This window comes from Otolemur garnettii, unplaced genomic scaffold (assembly GCF_000181295.1).
Source record: "Otolemur garnettii isolate 467f Iridium unplaced genomic scaffold, OtoGar3 scaffold00030, whole genome shotgun sequence".
NCBI lineage: Eukaryota > Metazoa > Chordata > Mammalia > Primates > Galagidae > Otolemur > Otolemur garnettii.
Window position 1 is genome coordinate 18,048,871 of NW_003852425.1, and position 22,892 is coordinate 18,071,762.

General features: G+C 38.0%; 1 protein-coding gene across 3 annotated transcripts in view; it reads left to right on the plus strand.

The window, feature by feature from the left end:
- CHD1 (chromodomain helicase DNA binding protein 1) overlaps nucleotides 1–22,892 on the plus strand; it is an 88,997-nt gene that overhangs the window by 56,803 nt on the left and 9,302 nt on the right. The window contains exons 18-32 of one of the 3 annotated variants that reach the window (XM_023512706.1): nucleotides 2,542–2,613; nucleotides 3,780–3,929; nucleotides 4,867–5,015; nucleotides 5,383–5,479; nucleotides 5,567–5,662; nucleotides 7,341–7,517; nucleotides 10,953–11,113; nucleotides 12,389–12,430; nucleotides 13,487–13,617; nucleotides 14,517–14,655; nucleotides 14,854–15,004; nucleotides 16,886–17,008; nucleotides 17,314–17,439; nucleotides 17,875–18,138; nucleotides 18,490–18,630. In XM_023512706.1, coding sequence (XP_023368474.1) covers nucleotides 2,542–2,613; nucleotides 3,780–3,929; nucleotides 4,867–5,015; nucleotides 5,383–5,479; nucleotides 5,567–5,662; nucleotides 7,341–7,517; nucleotides 10,953–11,113; nucleotides 12,389–12,430; nucleotides 13,487–13,617; nucleotides 14,517–14,655; nucleotides 14,854–15,004; nucleotides 16,886–17,008; nucleotides 17,314–17,439; nucleotides 17,875–18,138; nucleotides 18,490–18,630 — 2,019 coding nt within the window. The remainder of the gene's footprint in view (nucleotides 1–2,541; nucleotides 2,614–3,779; nucleotides 3,930–4,866; nucleotides 5,016–5,382; nucleotides 5,480–5,566; nucleotides 5,663–7,340; nucleotides 7,518–10,952; nucleotides 11,114–12,388; nucleotides 12,431–13,486; nucleotides 13,618–14,516; nucleotides 14,656–14,853; nucleotides 15,005–16,885; nucleotides 17,009–17,313; nucleotides 17,440–17,874; nucleotides 18,139–18,489; nucleotides 18,631–22,892) is intronic. The other 2 variants (XM_023512707.1, XM_023512708.1) reach the window with 2 other exon arrangements.

Below are 22,892 nucleotides of genomic sequence, written 5' to 3' on the forward strand. Positions count from 1 at the left end.
AGGTTTTTAAAACACCTTTATTGAAATATAATTCCCATACCACACAATTCACCCACACCGAGGTGCACAGGTCAGTGGTTTTTGTTACGTTTTCAGTTATGTATGATCATCACATGGTAAATTTCTGTGACTTCGGAAAGGGACCTGTATGCCCTTTAACCATCGCTTTGTCCTTTTGTTCCTTGTCCTCCTCTTACCCTAGTATTGGTTTTTTTACTTTATGTTATTTTATATTTTGTGTGTGTGTGTGTATACATATATATATATATATATATGTCTATATGTATTTATATATGTATTTATATATATATAAAATTTTTTTTTTCTTTGAGACTGTGTTTCAAGCTGTCACCCTGGATAGAGTGCTGTGGTGTCATAGCTCACGCCAACCTCAAACTCTTGGGCTTAAGAGATTCTCTTGCTGCAGCCTCGCCAAGTAGCTGGGACTACAGGCACCCGCCACAATACCTGGCTATTTTTCTGTTTTATTTGTCATTGTTTGGCAGGCCCGGGCTGGGTTTGAACCTGCCAGCCTTGGTGTATGTGTCTGCTTCTCTAGCCACTGAGCACTGAGCTACCACACCGCATTTTTTTTTTTTTTTTTTTTTTGAGACAGAGTCTCACTATCTCACCCTCAGTAGAGTGCGTTGCATCACAGCTCACAGCAACCTCAAACTTTTTTGGGCTTAAGCAATTCCCTTGCTGCAGCCTCCCAAGTAGCTGGGACTAGAGGCACCCTCCACAATGCCTGGCTATTTTTTTTGTTGCAGTTGCAATTGTTGTTTAGCTAGCCCAGGCCAGGGTCAAACCTACCAGCCTTGGTGCATATGGCCAGCACCGTAACTACTGTGCTACGGGTGCCAACCCTGTTGGTTTGTTTTAAAAGGAATTAATTTGGCACATGTGGCCAACAAGAAGGACAGTACAGGAGGGTTGACAGCACGAGTTCTCTTCCCACCCCTCATCCCTGGGTCACTTCCCAGACGGTAGCATTTTAGATTTTTTAAGGCCATTCCATAATTGATATACCACTATTTTCTATAAATCTTTACTAATTATGATTTTTTAGTGGAAAAGAACATTTTAATTTTTTTTTAATTTTGGACATCTTTGTCCGTTGTAGAACAATTGAGACCATTTCACTTAAGCTAAATCATTTAGCATAAATTATTTAAATTGTTTCCACATGTTTTCATTTTTAGAATTAAAATTATGTAGTAGCAAAGGTTGAAAGATAAAAGTATTAGTTTAATCCATCAGTTAAATGCACAGATCATAGGAGGCAAGTAATTTCTGGTCTGTTAGTAATCGTACAGTAATTGCTATTTATAATTAGAGTGAAATACTAAAGCTTAATAAGCAGTCAGTATATGTCAGGCACTGTGCTGGGGTTTTCCTGTCTCTCACTGAGTCCTCTCTCTAGTCTGGGGGGGGAGAGGGAACTGCCGTTTTCTTTTTTTTTTTTTTTAGAGACAGAGTCTCAGTTTATTGCCCTCTGTAGAGTGTAGTGATATCACGGCTCGCAGCAACCTCCAGCTCCTGGGCTTAGGTGATTCTTTGCCTCAGCCTCCCAAGTAGTTGGGACTACAGGCACCCACCACAACGCCCGGCTATTTTTTGTTGCAGTTTGGCCGGGGCTGGGTTTGAACCCCCCACCCTTGGTATATGGGGCTGGTGCTGAGCCACCCACTGCCTTTTTTTTTTTTTTTTTTGCCTATTTTACTGAGAAGGAAACTGACATGGAGAAAAAATCTGTGGAAAAGAGGCTAATTAGTGAGTGAGCCACTCAGATGGGCCAGTTTTTAGCTAACACCTGTGCTGCCTCACAGCGGGGCTTTCTCAGCTAGAGAGTGTGTTAGGTTAACTGGAGCGCTTCTGCTGAGCCCTTTCCTCAAAGTTTCCTTTATGTAGTAGGTCTGAGGTAGGACTCAGTAATTTGTATATCTACACTCTTGGTCAACACTAATGCTGTTCCAGTAATCATACTGTACTTATTCAGTCTTTCAAAAAAAATCACAAAACTGTGGGTTATAACCTATTGATGGATCTGAGAATCAGTTTAATTTGTTATACCAACATTTATATAAAGGCAAAATAGATTATAAAATAATGAGAGTATAGTACAATATTATGTCAGGAAACTTGTTTTGGGTGTTTGCAAACAAGTATGCATTTGTTAACCTCTCTCTCACAGTGAGTCTCAGCCTTAGCTGACCGCTGCTCTTGTGGAGCACAGCTGGGGGGTGGGGTAGCGTCCACCCCTCCTTGTTTCACAAGGACATTCCTCTCAGAGAGTCTTGGCAAAGGACACGTCGAACTTACTTTCTTTTTTTTTTTAAATATTTTTTTATTTTGTAGTTTTTTGGCCAGGGCTGAGTTTGAACCCACCACCTCTAGCATATGGTGCCAGTGCCCTACTCCTTGAGCCACAGGCACTGCTGGACACATCAAACTTTCGTACTGCATTTTGTGATTGATTTTAATTGTTTTTTTGCATTTAAGTTCACTTACGTATGGTATTTTAATCTCTTTTTTTCCTAGAGATTAGATGGATCAATAAAAGGAGAACTGAGGAAACAAGCTCTAGATCATTTTAATGCTGAGGGATCAGAGGTATGAACACTTTTAACATTGTGTAAATAATTTTGCTTCAGTCTTTACATTACATTTGATGTTAGACATTGTATTTTAATCATGTCTGTAGTTTGGTTAAAAGAATAGTTTTATTAGTCAATAGTTTTGACTAGCAAATAAGTTTTTCTTTAGAGACAGAGTCTCACTTTATTGTCCTTGGTAGAGTGCTGTGGCATCACAGCTCACAGCAACCTCCACCTCCTGGGCTTAAGCGATTCTCTTGCCTCAGCCTCCTGAGTAGCTGGGACTACAGGCACCCACCACAACACCCAGCTATTTTTTTGTTGCAGTTTGGCCGGGGCCAGGTTTGAACCTACCACCCTCAGTATATGGGGCCGGCACCCTACTCACTGAGCCACAAATAAGATTTTTAAGTCAGTATTTTATGTTGAAGAACTTCAGTCTTACCAATACAGTTTCAGTATGGAACAATCAGTTTGCTTTAAAGTAAACTCATTTTCATTTAGGCATTTTTTGAGTATGTGCATTTTATTTTATTTTATTTTTGCAGTTTTTGGCCGGGGCTGGGTTTGAACCTGCCGCCTCCGGTATATGGGAATGGTGCCCTACTCCTTTTTTTTTTTTTTTTTTTTTTAATGGAGACAGAGTATCACTTTATTGCCCTTGGTAGAGTGCCGTGGCATCACACAGCTCACAGCAACCTCCAACTCCTGGGCTTAAGCGATTCTTTTGCCTCAGCCTCTCTAGTAGCTGGGACTTTAGGTGCCTTCCACAATGCCTGACTATTTTTTGGTTGAAGTTTGGCTGGGGCTGGGTTTGAACCCGCCACCCTTGGTATATGGGGCTAGCACCCTACTCACTGAGCCACAGGTGCCGCCCTGTACATTTTATTTTTTAAAGAAATAAAATTTATAGCTATAATTGAAGCCTTATTTCTTTCCTCTTCCTTTTCTTTTTCACCAGAAGTAGACACTGTATTAAATTTGGTGTTTGTTATTGCCATGTGTATTTATATTTCAGAGTCTTATTGATTGGTCTTGCTTAGAGGTTTATATAATAGAATTAAAATTGCCTATCAGTTTAATTACTAAAGCACTCTTTAAATTCAGAAAGTCAATTGTATAATTATTTTTGAGTATTCAGTAAAAAGAATTAAAATTTTGCATATTGACAATTCCTTACAGGATTTCTGCTTTTTGCTTTCCACGAGAGCTGGAGGTCTAGGGATTAATTTAGCCTCTGCTGACACTGTTGTTATATTTGATTCTGATTGGAATCCACAGAATGATCTTCAGGCACAGGCTAGAGCTCATCGAATTGGGCAAAAAAAGCAGGTATTTTTTTTTAATTTCTTTTATTTTACTATTTTCGAATCTTTTAACTTTTTCATGAATTATGTTTGGAAGTGATTTAAAAATCCTTTAGAGGAGAAACCAGTATCATTGGATCATTGGAAGATGACTGGAACACGGTTACTGCTGTTTAACAGTTAGGATGCTGAGGAATTGTTAGAATCACCCAGAGCATCTGACAGAGCTAATGTGACTTGCCTGATAAGATCCTGTGCTCTTATTTTGATCCTGTGTTCTCTTTGTATATATAGAGTGTAATGTTTTTTCATTTAATAGAAAAACTTAAAAATGTCTTATTTGCTTATTTTAACTGTTGAAAGAGAATTTGAATAACTCAGTGCTGCTTTTCTGTCAGCCTACGTTTCGTCCACAAGTTCACAAGGTTTCCTGTCTATGTAATGAAAAACCAGTCTCACTTTACAGTCTCTGCACAGCTGTCTGGCATAGTAGTGACAAAGTACCCCAAAATGATGGTTCTTCTTTTTATGTCATGGCTTCTTCCTTGGCTTAGGGAATGATTTGTAGAACTTTGCATTTATATGGATTGATGAAAAGTATCAAGATTGAGGGATCCAGTCTGAGACTGTCAAAAGCTTTACCACCCCCTCCCATTTTTCCCCCAGCTTAACGGCAATCTAAAAATTGCTCTTTCCTAAAGAATAACAGAAAAACAATAAGCAAATAAAATCTCCTAACCAAAATGTAAGAGGAAAGGACATAGTCTGAAAGTAGCTTCTTAAATTAAAGAACTTTAGCTTTACCCATATTGTTAGGTAGGTGGTTGGGTCCATTTGTTTCTGAATATTCAGTGAAAACTCCATGTTGGATGAGCATCGGGCTGTGTGCCAGTGTCTGGGCGCTTCTGGTCAGCAAAACAAGTCCTTTTTACTCAGTTTGTTTCCTTATGCGTATTTTACAGGTGAATATTTATCGTCTAGTTACAAAGGGATCAGTTGAAGAAGATATTCTCGAAAGGGCCAAAAAGAAGATGGTTTTAGACCATCTTGTGATTCAGAGGATGGACACGACTGGGAAGACGGTGCTGCACACGGGCTCCGCCCCGTCCAGGTGGGCGGCTCTGCCACAGGGGCTCCTGGAGGGCGGGGATGCACCTTTTGAAGGGCTGCTTACTATTAGTAGATCATTGAAATAGCATATTAATGTTTGTTATACTTTTGAAGGCTTTGGTTTGATTTCTAGTCAGAAAAAGATAGATTCAGTATGTGGTTTCACCTCTATAGATTGATGATTTTAAGGGGAATCTCTTTAATGTCCTGTGCTTAGAGTGCCTGAGTTTTTAAAGAGGTAAAGCTGCACTCACTTGACTTTCTCATGTGTCTGCTGAAAAGGTGACTACGTCTGTTAATTAATAAATTTGCTATGTGAATGTTATTTGTTAATGTTAAATATTTTTATTTGTTTTTCCTGTTTTTAGTTCTACTCCTTTTAATAAAGAAGAGTTATCAGCCATTTTAAAGTTTGGTGCTGAGGAACTTTTTAAGGAGCCTGAAGGTGAAGAACAAGAGCCCCAGGTGAGAACCCAAACTTCTCCCCAAAACGTGAGTTGCCAGTGGACAGGAGGCAGGACTCAGGTGTATTTAATTTTCTTCTAATTATAGGAAATGGATATAGATGAAATCTTGAAGAGGGCTGAAACCCATGAGAATGAACCAGGCCCTTTAACTGTGGGAGATGAATTGCTTTCCCAGTTCAAGGTAGATTTTTTTTTCCTTTCCTCTTTATAATTATGTATGTTGAGATAGCTTATCATATATAGTGCTTTGTTAATCTTTGAACATCATCAGCAAGACAGGTTTTGGCCAGGGCTGGGTTTGAACCCGCCACCTCCGGCATATGGGGCCAACGCCCTACTCCTTTGAGCTACATGTGCCACCCAGCAAGACAGTTTTTTGTTAAAATTTGCTGTTGTGTAAAATCTATTCCTGGTTCAGACAAAGGTCACTTTATAAGTTGCTCTGATCAGGATGGAGCACCTAGGGGAGTGCCTGGCAGATGAAGCGGTTTCAGGTACATGTGTTCTCATTATTATGTGCATTTCCAGGATAAAGGCTTTTAGCTGACTTTTATTACAACCAGTTCTGATATTAGATTATCTTAAGAATGATCTCCAATAAGAAAACTCAAATCAGTTAGAGAAAGTCAGCAGTAAGGTACTATTTGTTAATATTTTAAATATCCTCTGTTTGGTGAGGGCTGAAGGGTTATAGGGAGTCAGGAGGCTCAGCATACATTAGCTGAGCCTGGTGTGAGTGGAGTGCCAGTTGCTGAGGTTAAGTGATTGCTTCTGTACTGAGGCTCATGTTCTGTGACTAAAGTTTTTAAGGATTAATTGAATATGTTATCATTTCAACAAATGTTTATGAAGCCTCTGCAGTGTAACACACAGGTGAATAAAACTCTGATAATAATGATATTCTCTGGCTGCTTGGTGGAAGATAGACCATGGCAAGGAGCACCTGTAGTAACCCTCTTAAGAGATGGGGATTTCTGAAACTGGTTCTCACTCATTGGTCTCATTAATGCTTTTTCCCTAATTTGACTAATTGGTAATTTGAAAAAACTGATAACTAGAGTAAATGTAGGTTATTTTTACACCATTGAGTTGATAATTTGTATGCAAGTGGCTTTAAGGCCATGATATTTGAATAACAAACAGGACAGAATAAATACTCTGTTTTTTAGCTTCATTCCTTATGTAGAGTAAACATAATTTTCTTGTCTTCAATTTACTTATCTACATGTTTTAATGCATTGATATTGATGATCTTAGGAGTCCTTGCTGTATGCCACATTCTGCACAGTACCTTCAGTGAGTTAAATCTTAGTCACTCCTCACAAAAGTTATATGCTGTTGTTATACCTTTCTTTTGGCTCTGCGGAAACCAGGGCTTAGGTCACATAAATCATTTATCAGAGATCTCAGAGAACTCTGGGTGTCTGCCCATAACTCTTTAGGTCCTGTTTTTATGCTCATAAAGATACTGCTAGGTTGTTCTACAGCACTCCCTAAATGAACTGTTGGTGGTTTGGGGATTCTTGCAGAACGTTATCTAACATACTAATAGTATAATTTAATTTTTGTTGTTCAGTTAACTGCATCTATTTTTACTGCAGTGATGTAGGGAAAATGAACATCCTTCCTGCAGGAGCATTCTTAGAGATGGTTTGATTAGAGCAGCTCGCCCTACTAAAGACGCGAGCTGGGACCGTTTGTCATGGGGGTTTGACCCCCACAGCCCACTCACCACCTGCAGGTGCTGGAGTCTCACTGCATTGCCACTCCTTCCTTCACCTTAAAAAAGGAAAACAGAATTTAAGGATCATTTTTCTTATATTGCTGTAGTTATTCTATTAAATTCTGAAATTTGTCAGGTTGCCAACTTTTCAAATATGGATGAGGATGACATTGATTTGGAACCTGAAAGAAACTCAAAGAATTGGGAGGAAATCATTCCAGAAGATCAAAGACGACGATTGGAAGAAGAGGAGAAACAGAAGGAACTTGAAGAAATCTATATGCTTCCAAGAATGAGGAATTGTGCAAAACAGGTAACTCCTGATTTAAAAAATATTTCTGTAACATGAGAGTATCCACCCTGGATGTCGATTTTGTTTGTTTGTGGGAAGTGTTGGTCCATAGCTTCTTTTGTGATGTGTTTGATCTAATAGTGTGTTTTATGTAACAGGTTGAGAAATGTATCCTCCTCTGGGAATAGTCGGTGTAGAGTGGAACTAACTATTCAGAGTATCTATTCTTTAGTGAGTTTGATGGTTTTGTTCTTTTGAGGGTCTGCTCATTTTCTCTCTGGTTGCATTTACTCATCATACTCCTCTTTAAGCATTCATTGTGGTATATTTAATGATGCCCTTCTTTCATTCTTTATTTTTTTAATTTTTTTTTTTTTTTTAAAGAGACGGAGTCTCATTTGTCACCCTCGGTAGACAGTGGTATCACAGTTCACAGCAACCTACAGCTCTTGGGCTTAGGTGATTCTCTTGCCTCAGCCTCCCGAGTAGCTGGGACTACAGATGCCCACCACAACACCTGGCTATTTTTTTTTGTTGCAGTTTGGCCAGGGCCGGGTTTGAACCCACCACCCTCAGTATACGGAGCCAGCGCCCTACCCACTGTGCCACAGGCGCCACCTCCTTCTTTCATTCTTAATATTGATATATTTTTTAGATCATTCTAGAGAGAGGTTAATTAATTTTGTCTTTTCAAAGAACCAGTCTCTTCCCCAAAGAATCAACTTTTGATTTAATTGCTTTTTTTTTTTTCATTGTCAGTTTCATGGTCTTCTAGTCTTTCTTTTTTCTTCCTTTTCGTTTAATGTGCTCCTCTCTTTTTGGAGTTGAAATCTTTTCTAATATTGTCATTTAGTGCTATAAATTGTTCCTTAAGCACTGCTTTTTCTGCATCTTCCAAATATATTGGGGTTTTAGTTCTTTAATTTCAAAATATTTAATAATTTACCTTCTGACTTCCTGTTTGAACCATAGAGTTTTTAAAAATGTTTTAAATATTTCAGAGATTTTTCAAGTATCTTTATTGATTGTTAGTTTAATTCTGTCATGGTCAGAGAGCATGCTTTGTATAATTGGAATTTTTAAAAATCAGGGAGATTTATTTTTATGACTCAAACACCTACCAAATTTTCAAATAACAATACCAATGCTGTGTTATATTGTATCCTTTGCCAAAAGGGGAAAACACCCTAATATTTCTCCCTTAACTTGTACTTTTTAGATTGTTGCATTATAAGGTTATCTGTTTTGTTTACTGAGTCTGTCTGTCTGTCTGTCTTTCTTTCCTTGCATTCCTTTCTTTCCTTTTTTTTTTTTTTTTTCTCCAGTTTTTGGCCTGGGCTAGGTTTGAACCTGCCACCTCCAGCATATGGGGCCAGTGCCCCATGCCTTTGAGCCACCCTGTTTACTAAGTTTTTGATACCTGATACTTTGAGCATGAGGCAGGTGAGGGACTTGGCTCACTCTAGGCTCTGTCCTGCTACTGTCCCCTAAGGGCAGAGTTTTTGTGTCTTCTTTTCCTACACCCAGGTTAAGTCTCCTCCTGTGCCCTCAGTTCAGCAGGTCAGAAGGGTCTGGCCAGGTTTCATCCCTGTCCTCACAGAGTTACCTTGTTTGCTCCCTTGTTGAAGTTTGTACTGTGGGGGAAATTTTTTTCCAGTCTTCTGTGTTTCTAGTCTTTCCAGTGAACACCTTTTGCGGGTGTGTGGAGAAGACCTGAGCCCAGGTGCACGTCTGCCCTGTGTCTTAGCTCCCAGGGTCCAATGGTCTCTCTCCTTAGCTGACACTGAGCTTTAAGCAGTTTTAGCTGACTTCTCTTACCTGCTTTATGGTGTCTGATATCTGCCACCTGTGCTTTTCACAAACAAGCCACTGTTCGGGTCCCATCTCTTCTCATAAGCTTCTGTCTTTCCTTATAGATGACCAGTTGCCCTGTGATATTAGACAAATTAGGATTTTGTAGATGAGATTTGCTGTTGGGGGTGGGGGCAGCACCAACTTCCTATATCACAGGCTGAATTGTAGCCACACATTTTTTGCTTGAAAGTAACTATATATGCTGTTTGTGTTTACTTCTGCAAACCCAAAGTGATCAGAAATATGTTACATCATGTGAAAAGATAAGAAGAGGTTAGAAAGAATTGAGATCGGAATGCCATCCTTGACTTGAGTTAGCTTTCAGCATATCAGGGTTTCAGGCTATGTACTCTAAGGCTTTAGAAAACGTCCAAAGTCTTGCAGAATATGTTTTGATGTATCACATTACAAATAATGGATGTTACAAATAGGCTTTCATGTGCAACTGGCGTTTTTTCTTTCGAATATCTATTCAGTCTAGTTAGGATAACAATAAGTGGATATGAAGGAGAACAGAAAAAAAGGGCAAGTATTTAATCTGTCCAACCAGAAGTAGGACTAGTAATGGTATTATTGCATTAGACATTATTCCAATTTTTTAAATGTGTATCATTTGCCAGATTAAATTGAAGTTAATAATTTTTTTTTTTTTTTTTGAGATAGAGTCTCATTTTATCACCCTTGGTAGACTGCCGTCACATCCCAGCTCACAGCAACCTCCAACACCTGGGCTTAGGCACTTCTTTTGCCTCAGCTTCCTGAGTAGCTTGGACTAACAGGCTCCTGCCACAACGCCCGGCTATCTTTTTGTTGCAGTTTGGCTGGGGCCAGGTTGGAACCCACCATCCTCAGTATATGGGGCCAGTGCCCTACCCACTGAGCCACAGGCGCCGCCCTGGAGTCAATAATTTGGAACATGTTTTCTTCCCTTTGCAGTATATCATGAATGTTATTTATTTTGTAACAGTTTTTAATGGCTTCTCAGTATATTTAGATTATTTACATTTTTATTTTATTAACTACATGATTTTGTCAGTATTCTCTCACATTTCTATTTAATAATCATCTCTAGAAAAATGCCTATAAGTGATACTGCTGAGTCAATAGAATGATAATTTTTAAGGCTTTTGATGTAGTATTGCCAAATTACACTCAAGTCAAAATCCCCACCAGATGTGTATGAATATCCACTTTTATGTACCATTACCGATATTAGCTATTATTACTTATTTGGGGTGGGTCAAGTTGATAGATTTTTTAAAAATAGCATGTTATTTTTATTTCAAAAAATTATGAGTGAGGTAGTGTCATTTTGTATTATATTTACATCATTTGATGAATTGCTTGTCAATTTATACTTCTACAAAAAGATAATGGTCATTTTCTTCTTGCTTTTTATAAGAATGCTTTAATTAGTAAGGCTCCTAATAAACTTTATAAACATGCTTTATTTTTCTATTTACTTTTTAGTTATATTTATGTGTTATTTTTGATACATTAAATAGCATTTTAAAAATACAATCTTTATGCTGCTTTTCTTTGCTGTTAAGATAAACGTTTTTTAAACTGAGCTTTGGGCACATGTTTGTTTTCCAAACCCAGATTAGCTTCAATGGAAGTGAGGGGAGGCGCAGCAGAAGCAGGAGATGCTCCGGGTCCGACAGTGACTCTGCCTCAGAGAGGAGGCGGCCCAAGAAACGTGGGCGACCACGGACCATCCCGCGGGAAAATATTAAAGGATTTAGTGATGCCGAAATTAGGCGGTAAGACCACCACATAAGACCGTCTTGCTTCAACGTGGTTTTATTAGAGGGTGAAACTAAAATGTAAAATTCTGTAATTTTCAAAAATTAATATGAAGCTTTAGAGGAAGTAAATATATTATTTGAGTAGGAATTGGGTGGTTCTGGTTTTGGATATTAATTATAACTGAAAAAAATAAGTTTCACATCTAATCCTTGCATGTTATTTATTTCATGGATAAACTGTTTACTGAAATTTTTTTTATTTTTGTGGTTTACTGTAGTGGTCCTTTTGAATAATGAAAGTATATTTTATACATTAGATTTTTTTAATTAAAGATTCTCATTGCATTTATGACTCCCAACATTATTAATTTTTTGTGGTAATAATTTAGTTGTATATTTTTCTAGTTTCTTAACACTGAGGTGATTTCCTTTTTCAAAATAACCATGTTAAAGGCATTTCTGATAGGTCCAAGTAGGAATTGAGGTGAGGTAAGGTTGACGGTGCAGGATAAATTGTAGTTTCAACATACGTTTATATATACCTGTTTCTTCAAGGGGGGAATGGGATGACAAACAGCTTTACTTTTATTTGTGTAGTAGTTTTGCATGTGAAATTATAAAAACATTTTTCATTTTTGTATTTCTAGTTCATTGTTTCTTTCAATCCATTGTAACTCTTTTCTTTTCAATCATAGACCTGACTGATAAAGTTCTTCCTCATTCTTTCTACCAGAAAACTAAACACATTATTAGCTTTTCTAAGGGTACTTTTATGACCACTGGACTGTCTGTCTTTAGTTGAAGAAGCATTTCAACTTCTGCTTTTCCTGGATACTTTTCCTCATCCGCCAACTACTTAAGTAAAACCATCATTTTCCATTGTTGGTATAATTAATACCAAACATCTGAATTAAAGCCATTCAGGCAACTTTTATCAGCACTTAGAATGTGAGGAGTTATTGTACAATTGATAAATATTCTGGACACTCTTCTCGAGGGAGCTTTGAACCTCTTTTTGCCTTGTGAAAATAATAAAGTAATTTCTAAAATTAAATTTAGCTTCTATTGTTTTATTTATATTGATACCAAAACATCGTTCTGAGTGTTAAATTATGTCTTGTCTTAGTATATCTTAATGTTTTTTGTTTGTAGTATAATTTATTCATTCTTGTTAGTTACAATGCTCTGAATTTTTGCACTAACAAATATTTTCTTCTATATATGTTGTTAATATATTTTTTTAATGGCTGGTGAAGCATACATTTAAACCAAACAATTATTTTCTGGTAGGTTTATCAAGAGCTATAAGAAATTTGGTGGCCCTCTAGAAAGGTAAATACATTTTCATTCTCTCTGAATTATGGAATGTGTCACATGATTTCAGCTTTACTTATTTATTTGTACCAGCATTCACCTTAGCTGTTTTGTTAAATTTGCTTTTAACAAGCTCTTACAAAATGAATCTATAACAAGCAAATACCAGATTTTTAAAAAAATGTTTTTATGTGATCCTTAATTGTTTCTAGTCTTTAAAATTGTCTTACTTATAATTAAAGTTGTTTATAAAAAAGTTGCATTTTTATGACCTTAATAAGGTACTTTTCACAATCTTTTTTTTTTATCATTTTTTATTGATAGCTTTTAAAGTAGAACAGATTTACCCATGGAGGGCTGAGTTGCTAACCTAGCCTTCTGGCAAGTTCCGTGTTCCCTAACTAGAGAGATTTTCTTAATTTTCTCTAATTATATCCTCTTATTATACAGACTATATTACAAATGAAATTGCTGTGACAATTTTTTGTAGTTATCAGTTAATCTTAATTGGTGGTGATTTGAATATTGTGGTCTAAATATCGAATGGCAGAGGTCATTAATTGGTTCTATTTTTCCTCTAAAAATATTCCCTTAAGATAGACATATTTTCTGTTTTATTTGGAGATAACTTGCTTAAAATACAATGAAATACTTGCATGGCTTTTTTAGATGATGGAAAAAGGGCTTGAACATTCATCATTCTTCATATCTGTTTCATCCACAGTGAAAAATTATAGGACTTTGACCCTTATCCTTTTTTTTTACAGTTATAAAGCCTTACAAAGTCCTTTTGAACTTCTTAAAATTTGGTAAATTGTGAAAAGCTTTTACAGAATTGCTATATAAACTTTAATTTGTTCTGTAATGAATTAGTTAAATTTATTATTATCCTTAACAATGTAAATAATTTGTTTCATTTAGTTTTCACAAGTTTCATGCCATTTATATGAACTAGAATTTATATAACATGCAGTGAAGTAACACTTAGATCTTACAAAGTAAAACTTAATTTTATCTTAAATGACACTAGTTTATTTGACATGTTTACCTGAAAAATGTATCATTTTATTACAGATTAGATGCAATTGCTCGAGATGCTGAATTAGTTGATAAATCAGAAACAGATCTGAGACGACTAGGAGAATTGGTACACAATGGTTGTATTAAAGCTTTAAAGGATAGTTCTTCAGGAACAGAACGAACAGGTAACATTGAAATGAGAGTGATTTAAAGAGAAGTTTTAAATGTGCTTTTGTTGAGTTTAGTATTTTATCTTAAGTTACATATCTATCAAAAGATGCTTTATAAAACAAAGGCCATTCTGGATCATAGGAAATAGAGAACCAAATTACAGGGTTTTTTTTGTTTGTTTGTTTTAGAGACAGAGTCTCACTTTATTGCCCTTGGTAGAGTGCTGTGGCATTGCAGCTCACAGCACCCTCCAACTCCTGGGCTTAGGCGATTCTCTTGCTTCAGCCTCTCGAGTAGCTGGAACCACAGGCGACCATCACAACGCCCAGCTATTTTTTGTTGCAGTTTGGCTGGGGCTGGGTTTGAATCCACCACCCTCGGTATATGGGGTTGGCTCCCCACTCACTGAGCCGTTGGCACTGCCCCAAATTACAGTTTTTAAAACAGTATAATGTATCCCTTTATAGTCACTGGCATATTCTGGCTGGGATGTAAGATCAGGAATTACTATTTGCGTGTTTTTTTCAGTATAGATGACGGGAAAGATAGTGTAAATAGATACATGTAAAATTAATTTGGGACATACTTCCTTATGCTTATTTTTTAATTCGCCTACCTGAATAAAAATCAGATGTACTAAAAATTCACCTGGAACTCTAAGTGGCTGGCAGTGCTAATAGATTGATGCATTTGTGTGGTTGTTGACGCAGTTACATGGAGCACATCCTGTGAAGCCACAAGTGCTGGGTGATGACCACTAGAGTCTGTGCAGTGAGATTCAGGTTTTGCAGGCAAGCTCCTCCTTGATAATATAAATAAAGAATACAATTAATACAGAATATGTTGCGTTGTATTTTGTAGAATTACATTTTATACTTTGTTCGTACTTTTTTTTTTTTTAATTAAAATTAAGGTGGTAGACTTGGAAAAGTAAAGGGTCCAACATTCCGCATATCAGGAGTACAGGTGAATGCCAAGTTAGTCATTGCCCATGAAGATGAATTGATACCTTTGCACAAATCCATTCCTTCAGACCCAGAAGAAAGAAAACAGTGAGTGATGTTCTTTATAAAACTTCTGTTATTCGGTAATTACAATATGAATGAAATTTTTATGGTGTTACTGCCTAGTTTTGAATAAAATTTAAAAAAAAAATAAAGCATAGTATTTTGAAGTTCTAATGACTCATTTTTTTTGAAATTTTTAAAAACATTTATAAACCTGACAGCAATTGTTAACTTCAATGGCAGGTATACTATTCCATGTCACACAAAACCAGCTCATTTTGATATAGACTGGGGCAAAGAAGATGACTCTAATTTGTTAATTGGTATCTATGAATATGGATATGGAAGCTGGGAAATGATTAAAATGGATCCTGACCTCAGTCTGACACACAAGGTACGCTTCTGTTTCTCCATTCTCTTGACCATTAATGTTGAATTTAATTTAGTCTAATCTTCACTTTTAAATTATGTTGGATATACATAACTGGTAATCAGGAGACCAAGGTCCCTAGCGAGTTTTATAATGTTGGCTTTTTTTGTTTGTTTTGAGACAATGTCTCACTTTGTGGCCGTCGGTAGAGAGCTCTGGGCATCACAGCTCACAGCAACCTCAAACTCTTGGGTTCAAGTGATTCTCTCTCCTCAGCCTCCTAAGTAGCTGGGACTACAGGTGCCCATCACAAGGCTGTTGCCAGGCTGTTTTTAGAGACAGGACAGGGTCTTGCTCTGGCTCAGGCTGGTCTTTAAACTGTGAGCTCAGGCAGTCCACCGCCTTGGCCTGCCAGAGTGCTAGGATTACAGGCGTGAGCCCCTGTGCCCAGTCTAAAGTTGCCTTCTTTATAAGCTACTTTTTACGACAGGATTAAATTTAAATGATAACTGAAAGTTTGCCTTAAACTCTGAAATCTTGGCGTTAGGTGTACTTTTCTTTTGATTATTAGATATCATTTCATCGTTAACTTTTTAAAAGTATTTTTATATTTAAATATTTTAAATGTTGATACATAATATACATATTTTTAGGTACATGTGATAACTTGATACATTCATATACTGTTTAAAGATCAAAACAGGTAAAGTTGAGATATCCTTTACCTTAAACATTTATCTTTTCTTTATGCTGGGAACATTTGAATTATTGCCTTACAACTAAATGTGTGACAGACCATTGTTAGGTTGTATCAGTTATCTCACTATGTGAGAGGCGATTGCTGACACAGCTGCCCTGCTGACCTCTGCACACTGCGCCTGTCTGTGCTGTGTGCTCTTTGTTCTCACTCTTCACTCAGGGAGGGACAGAATAGAACTCTGAAATTTTTTAACATCACCGTTCAGTATTTTTGGTTATTTGCTTCACCTAAAATGGAAAACACTAGAATGTCCTTGCTGTCTTCTTGCATCATTAACCTTTTCACTGACACACAAGAACCTCTAGCTGTGAGCACTTTGTGCTGTGTGAATGTGAAGAAGACACTGAAGGAGTCCAGCCTCCCAGGGTGAGCGTTTCTTCAGTGCCTGCCCCGGGGCTCCTTTTAGAAGCAAGATCGTGTGCTAGAATGTGTTATGCGTATGTGTTAAATGTATGTGTTAAATACACTGTATTTAATAAACGTATGTGTTAAATACACTGTTGCTGAGAATGCACAGGAGTTTAAGCATAATATAATGTCTGAAAACACTTGATGGAGTTTTGTGTATTTGGAAAAAATTTGTAAATTTATGTTTTCTGTTTTCATTTTGAGAGGAAATAACATGAAGGATTTTGAGGTATATTTACAAAGAATTCATTTCCAACTTGATAAAATCTTTAAACTCTGGCATACTATAAAAAATATGTTTTACATTGAATTATTTCTTTTTCTTTTCTTTCTCTTTTTTTTTGAGACAGTGTCTCACTTTATAGCTTTAGCCCTCCATAGAGTGCTGTGGTATCACAGCTCACAGCAACCTCCAACTCTTGGGTTTAATTGATTCTCTTGCCTCAGCCTCCCAAGTAGCTGAATGACAGGCACCCACCACAATGCCCCGCTATTTTTAGAGATGAGGTCTCTCTGTGGCTCAGGCTGGTCTCTAGCCTGTGAGCTCAGGCAATCCACCCACCTCAGCCTCCCAAGTGCTAGGATTACAGGCGTGAGCCACCACGCCCAGCCTCATTGAATTATTTCTAAATACTAAGAATTATAATTTGTTAGTGAATTGATATTTTGGAAAGTGGTCAAGAATTTTTTGTCCAATAAATTTCTGATTTATTAAAGATAATAAATTGCCTTTTCAGATTCTTCCAGATGATCCTGATAAAAAGCCACAAGCAAAGCAGTTGCAGACACGTGCAGACTACCTCATCAAATTGCTCAGTAGAGGCCTCGCCAAAAAAGAAGCTCTGAGGCTTTCTGGTGCAGTAAGTTAAAATTCAGATGCTTTAGGGCAGTTAAAATCTAGTTTACTTGACTATGCTAGACGTCTATAGTCAACATGTAGTTATATTTTCCTGTAATTTATTGGTTTTATTTGAATATGTTACCGTATTAAAATTTTACCTTAAATTATCTCAGCATACATGTCTAAAGCTGGTGAATCATTCCTTTTAGAAGTAGGATCCTATTTTTTCTGGTTTTGGCAAAGGAGAGAGAGAACTCATTTAGAATTCTTTTTGGAAGATCAAATAAAGTCTATGGAATTGATTAAAATAAAAAATTATTTTAGGGAGGTTCAAAGAAGAAAAAAGCAACAGCTAAGAAGAATAAAGCAATGAAGTCTATAAAAGTAAAAGAGGAAATGAAGAGTGATTCTTCTCTGCCTTCAGACAAGTCTGATGAAGATGATGATAAGGTAGAAATGTATTTCAGAACAGCAACCTTTCCCATGGTGTGTTTTTATGTATTTTAAATTTAAACGAAGGTCCAAAACTTTACTTTTAGGTACTGAAGTTTTTTAAAGCAGTTGATAACATAATCTCACTCACAGAATAGAATCCTGCCTGTCCAGTAGGTGCTGTATATCGCTAGAGGCACAGACCAAAGGTCCATCCTTTTCAGACATTTGCCAATTAAATGAGCTTCTGTCTCCTTTAATTTTATTACAAATTTGAATGGGACTGGCTTACCTTAGTTCATAGGCAGGTGACCATTGCATGTATTGTTAATTAGAGAGATCTGGTTTATCTCTTTCAGAATCCGTATACATGCAATCTGTAGACATGTGGAGAAAAACTAGCCTTTGTCAAAATTTGGTTAGTAATACATTGGCCATACTTGCACTTTCCAGGATGAAATCACTTCTGTGAAACATCCAAATAAAAAAATTAAAACAGAAAGAGACAGTGAAGAAAAACCTGAGCCAGATGTTTGTATAAAGAAGGAACCAGAAGAAAGGAGGGAAGCAAAAGAAAAGGAAAATAAAAAAGAACTTAAAAGGGAGATGAAAGGAAAAGAGGATAAGAAAGATATAAAGGAAAAAGATTGTAAAGAAAAAAGAGAAAACAAGGGAAAAGAAGCTATGCAGAAAGAAAAAGACATGAAGGAAGAAAAGGTATGCAAATCATAATGTAAAATTTAGACAATAAAACAGCACAATTATGTGTCAGGAGACTAAATTACGTTCAACTCACATTAGTCTCAGTAACCGAATTCTTCAGGAGTGTGGGTCTGTAGGGAGGTGAACATGTGTGAGCACCGTAAGTGCCTTAACTGCAGGGCAGTATTAGAGTAGCTTTAGTTTTGTCTTTCCCAAATAAAATTTGGAGAAAAAAGAAATTAAAATAGGTTAAGAACATTCAGTGAGCATAACCACTTGTAGAATAAAATGAGATAGAAATTGTTTTCTGAAAGTGTTAATCATTTTGCCTTTGTTGTTGGGTTTTGTTCTGTGTTTTTTCTTCAGTTGAGTGAATCCAAATCTGACAGTAAGGAAAGATCTAAGAAATCTGTAGCGTCAGATGCTCCTGTTCACATCACTGCCGGTGGAGAACCTGTCCCCATATCTGAAGAGTCTGAAGAGTTGGACCAGAAAACATTCAGCATTGTGAGTGACAGACTTTCTGATCCTCAGTATCAATTTAGATGACATTTAAATTATAATTTTATCATATACAGCTTTTAATTTAGAAATGTATTTGAATTTGACACCACCGCAATTCAGAAATAATAAGAGCAATAGATTTAAATTTTGAAAGGTATCTTATTAAATTTAGAATCAACTTAGGAGCATTTCTTAATAAAGATTTCAGGAGAGGGACTTAAGAGATACTTAGAGTGACCTTTTTTCTTCCAGCTTTAGGAGTTTAAACTGCTTAATTCCAGGAAAAAAAATATATATATACATTTCACATTTTAAGAAAGGAAAAAACTTTATTAAAATTATAATGCTCATCACATTTGTCTTCTGCAGTTAGGTATTAGACATCATCATTGTATTAGAGTTACAATTTTTTTTTTTTTTTGAGATTCATTGAGGGTACAAAGAATTAGGTTACACTGATTGCCTTTGTTAGGTAAAGTCCCTCTTATAATTGTGTCCCTACCACGTGAGTTATAATTTTAACACAATTTTTTCCCTTTCTTAAAATGTGTATACATTTTTCTGGCACCATCTGTATTTTGGTTCTCTATGCTATCATGTGTTTATGTTCCTCTGTAAGGGAGAAACTGCCTTTTACTGAATTTAATCAAGTCATAAAGTCATCTCCGCTGTGATATTTCAGGAGTAAATTTTGAGGACAGCTTTATAGTAAGGTTGCAGTGTGGGCAAGCGCTGTGTATGGTTTGTGTTCTGACTTGGGTCAGAATGTTGCTGTATGGAGAGAATGAACTGGCATATGGGAGCTTTTCAAAATAGTACTGTCTTCAAAAAGCAGTAGGGTTGTAGTAGAGTAGAGGTTATTGTTAACTGAATTCAGGCATGTCAGCAGATTGATCAGGACTAGAAGTCTAGGTGCAGAGTAAAGTAAGAAAGGAGCGATGATGTTCGAGAAGGGACTGAGTGACGTGGGTAGGTGTGATACGGAATTGTCAGAGCTCTACAGGACCAGGGAATGTTTTGTTATAGACAGCAGTGAAGGAAACATTTATAGTCTGTCATATCAGTGAATCATTCACACATAACACACTATTCAGAAATATATGTAAATATATATTCAGGTATTTCCTCTAGAGATTTCTACAATCTGAATCTCTTACTCTACTTCAAGCAGGTGTACCATGCTTCAGTCACTTCCTGGACTTGAGTGTAACCTTAGGTCAGTTTTATCTCCTGCCTAATCAAATACTGTACTTGAAAGATGGGGATTTTCACCTTCTAGGATTACATGTGTATCTGACCTGCTGTGCTTTTCTAGACCCTCAGCTCACCCTGCTGTCCCATTGTCTTCTCTTTTTTGCATGCTGGCCAGAGGGTGTTGATTTAATGAACCTGTTTATTTTTTCCTTGCTGATTCTGTGACATACACTAATGAAGCTTCAGACATTTTCATGCTCTTTAAATACAAGCATTCCTACCACAGTCTGGTTCTCCTCGCTGTCGGCTCTCATCCTTCAGGCTGGAGAGCATTGGGGACCCGCAGCTGCTGCTGTCCCATCCTCCAGTGTGCCCAGTGGGCCAAATGTGTGACCTCTGGACCTGCACTTCTGTCCTTCCTGCAGTTTCCTGTGCTATGACTCCTTATCTCCTTTTTAGGATAACCTTTCTGTTTGTGAGCTGGTTCTTAATCCAGCTTTTCTGTCCATTTTCAGTTTTGTTTTACCCACTCTGTAGAGGATAAAAGTGAGGGAAGATTTGCTTGCTTGCTTGCTTGCTTGCTTGCTTTCTTCCTTTCTTTCCTTTCTTTCTTCTTTCCTTCTCTTCCCTTTCCCTCCCCCCTCCTCCTCTCCCTCCCCCTTGGCAGTATGCTATGGCACCACAGTTCACAGCAAGCTCAAACTCTTGGGTTTAAGTGATTCTCTTGCCTCAGCCACCTGAGTAGCTGGGACTACAGGAGACCGCCACATGCCCAGCTATTTTTTAGAGATCGAGTCTCATTGTGGCTCAGGCTGGTCTCAAACTTGTGAGCTCAGGCAATCCACCTGCCTCCGCCTTGCACAGAGCAGGGATTACAGGCATAAGTCACTGCACATGGCCCTAAGATTTGCATTCTTGAAGTGAAAACATTAAATGCTTCACTTGAACTTCTACCTGGCCCATCATTGAGTTAGGTGAAATTATACCTTTTGCCTCTTTTCTCTGCCCACATTTCCTCTTTAGCCTTCTGACTTTTTCTTGGACCTGCTGAAATGGAAAACTTTGTCCTTGCCCAGTGCGTGAATTTCCACTTCGTTCATCTTCATGAGTGATCTTTGTGTATCACAGACATGAAGAGGAGAATAGTTTTAAACACGGTCTCTGGAGCCAGGCGTTTTGGGGCTTGATTGATTCCTCAGTGTAAGGAATTGCATTTTATTTGGGAATAGCTCTGATTGTTAAGAAATTCAATGGCCTTGGCAGCGCCTATAGCTTAGCAGCGAGGGTGCCAGCCACATACACTGGAGCTGATGGGTTTGAACCCAGCCTGGACCTGCTGAACAATAATGACAACTACAACCAAAAAAATAACTAGGTGTTGTGGTTGGCACCTGTGGTCCCAGCTGTTTGGGAGGCTGAAGCAAGAGAATCAATCGCTTAAGGCCAAGAGTTTGAAGTTGCCATGAGATGTAACGCCATGGCACTCTACTAAGGGTAACATAGTGAGACTCTCTCTCAAAAAAAGAAACTCAATGGCCTTTTTTCATTCTTCCTGACATCTTTGCTCCATCTGACACCTCTTGGTTCTTCTCACCCTGCACCTATGGTCGTCTTAAGTGACGGTGTAACGCAGCAGGTACGGAGGGCAGAGGGCGCCCCACAGCCAGGACTCGAGCCTTACAGGAGCCGTCAACATGACCGGAAAGTTTGTGTCTTAATAACTCTGACATCAAGGAAAGAAAGAGCGAGTGAGTAAGCACAGGGTTTGAGGTCAGAGCTGGGTTGACAGATGTTGTTTTGTTCTGCATTTCAGTCTCTTCTGTGAGGTAGAGTGAAGTCCTGTTTCAGAGGATTGAGTGAGGTTCCTTCACAGTGATGAGGCCTCCGCACTTGGGACAGGCTCTGCGCCTGTAGTCAGTCCAGCCACCGTCTTCAGGCTGTCATGCAGATTTTAGTCATCCGCTCCTTTCTCCCCCACTCTCATCTAGCCAGCAAGAAACCCTGTTGGCTCTACCACACTGACATAGGCCCCAGGCATCTCTCTCTTTGCTGAATGACTTGAGGCACCTCGTAGCTGTTCTTAATGCTCATACCTTGGTCTGCCTCACACAGCAACCACAGTGGTCATGACGTAGGAGGTAGAACAAGGTCACTCCATGTAACTTCTTTGCTTAAAGCTCACCAGTGACTTCTTATTTTGGAGGAGAAATTCTTAATAGCCTAACCAGTACATCACCTGGTTAACTCTGATAACCTGCTGCTACTTCTCTGCCCCCTCCTTGGTCCCAGCCACACTGGCATCAGTGAGTTCCTAGAACAGGTCAGCCATGGTCAGCTGCCTCCTGCTGGTTCTGCTCTGGGGGTGGGATGACTTCCTTCAGCATTTCCTTTAGGTGGCTGCTCCACTTTGCCCTTCCATGAAATCTTAGGCAAAATAGGAAGCTCCTTCCACTTTTCCTGCTGTGCTTTTCTTCACCACTACTGTCACCGTCTGCATCATCTTACTGGCTGACTTTCTCACACTGGAGTCCAGGCTCCCTAAAGGCAGGTGTGTTTTATTTCCTGGGTCTAGAACAATGCTGAGAATAAAATATATACTCAACTCGTATTTGTTGAATAAATTATTTTCTAGCAGAATATAAACTACCTAATTTGAACAAAAAATAGTAAACATAAAGAACAGCTAGGAATAACACCATAAATTAAAAAGGAAATTAAATATTTTTCTTTCCTTTTATTTTTTTAAGAGACAGAGTCTCATTTTGTTACCCTCGATAGGGTGCCCGTGGCATCACAGCTCAGAGCAACCTCCAGCTCTAGAGCTTAGGCGATTCTCTTGCCTCAGCCTCCCGAGTCGCTGGGACCACAGGCACCTGTCACAGTGCCTGGTTATTTTTTGGTTGAAGTTGTCATTGTTGTTTGGCAGGCCTGGGCTGGATTTGAACCCTCCAGCTCCGGTGCATGTGGCTGAGCTATAGGCGCTGAGCCTATTTTTTCTTTCTTAAAAAAGGCATCAGTTTGGGCTGGATGTTAGTTTTAACTTTAAAGACTACGCGATTCCATTGTTATTC